Source organism: Marmota marmota, unplaced genomic scaffold, assembly GCF_001458135.2.
Source record: "Marmota marmota marmota unplaced genomic scaffold, marMar, whole genome shotgun sequence".
NCBI classification, from domain to species: domain Eukaryota; kingdom Metazoa; phylum Chordata; class Mammalia; order Rodentia; family Sciuridae; genus Marmota; species Marmota marmota.
The window spans coordinates 2637964-2638537 of NW_026000240.1; the positions used below are offsets into that span (position 1 = coordinate 2637964).

General features: G+C 66.0%; 1 protein-coding gene across 1 annotated transcript in view; it reads left to right on the forward strand.

Annotated features, from left to right (window-relative positions):
* Positions 1-320: 320 nt before the first annotated feature.
* The window catches only part of Xxylt1 (xyloside xylosyltransferase 1), a 160983-nt gene continuing 160729 nt past the window's right edge, over positions 321-574 (forward strand). Inside the window, exon 1 of the mRNA XM_048794620.1 lies at positions 321-572. Within this exon, the coding sequence (XP_048650577.1) occupies positions 400-572 (173 nt within the window). The 5' untranslated portion in view covers positions 321-399. The remainder of the gene's footprint in view (positions 573-574) is intronic.

Consider the following 574-nt stretch of genomic DNA (forward strand, 5'->3'; position numbering starts at 1 on the left):
CGATGGTCCTGTGTTGGGCTCAATTCTCTCAAGGCTCACCTTCGCTATCGAGCGAAGCACAATGCCGCTCTTCAGGACAAGGCCCGTGTTGCGCTGCGCTCGCTGCTCTCTTGCCAAGTCACCAGTTCGAGGAGCTGGTTCTCACAGACTGTGCAGCTAGCCGGCCTCCTCCACACCTGGGTCCTCAGTCTTCCCCCCACCACTTCGCATGGTGGACCTAGCCGGCCCTCGCGCTTTGATCCCTCGGAACCTAGGACCCGGTGGCGGTTGGGCACGCCCTGACCCCGCCTCCCGTGCTTCAACGCCCGTCACTGGCTCTGGGTAGCGCGGCCCCGCCCCCGCCATGGCCGCCTCCTGACGCCGGGGTTAGGAGGCTGTAGAATCCTTGGCTCGTGGCTCATGGGCCTCCTCCGAGGCTGGCCCCCGTGCGCTCGGGCCATGGCGCGCCTGGGCGCTGTCCGGTCTCACTACTGCGCGTTGCTGCTGGCTGCCGCGCTTGCGGTCTTTGCCTTCTATTACCTAGGCTCGGGCCGCGAGACCTTCTCCAGCGCCACCAAGAGGCTGAAGGAGTCCC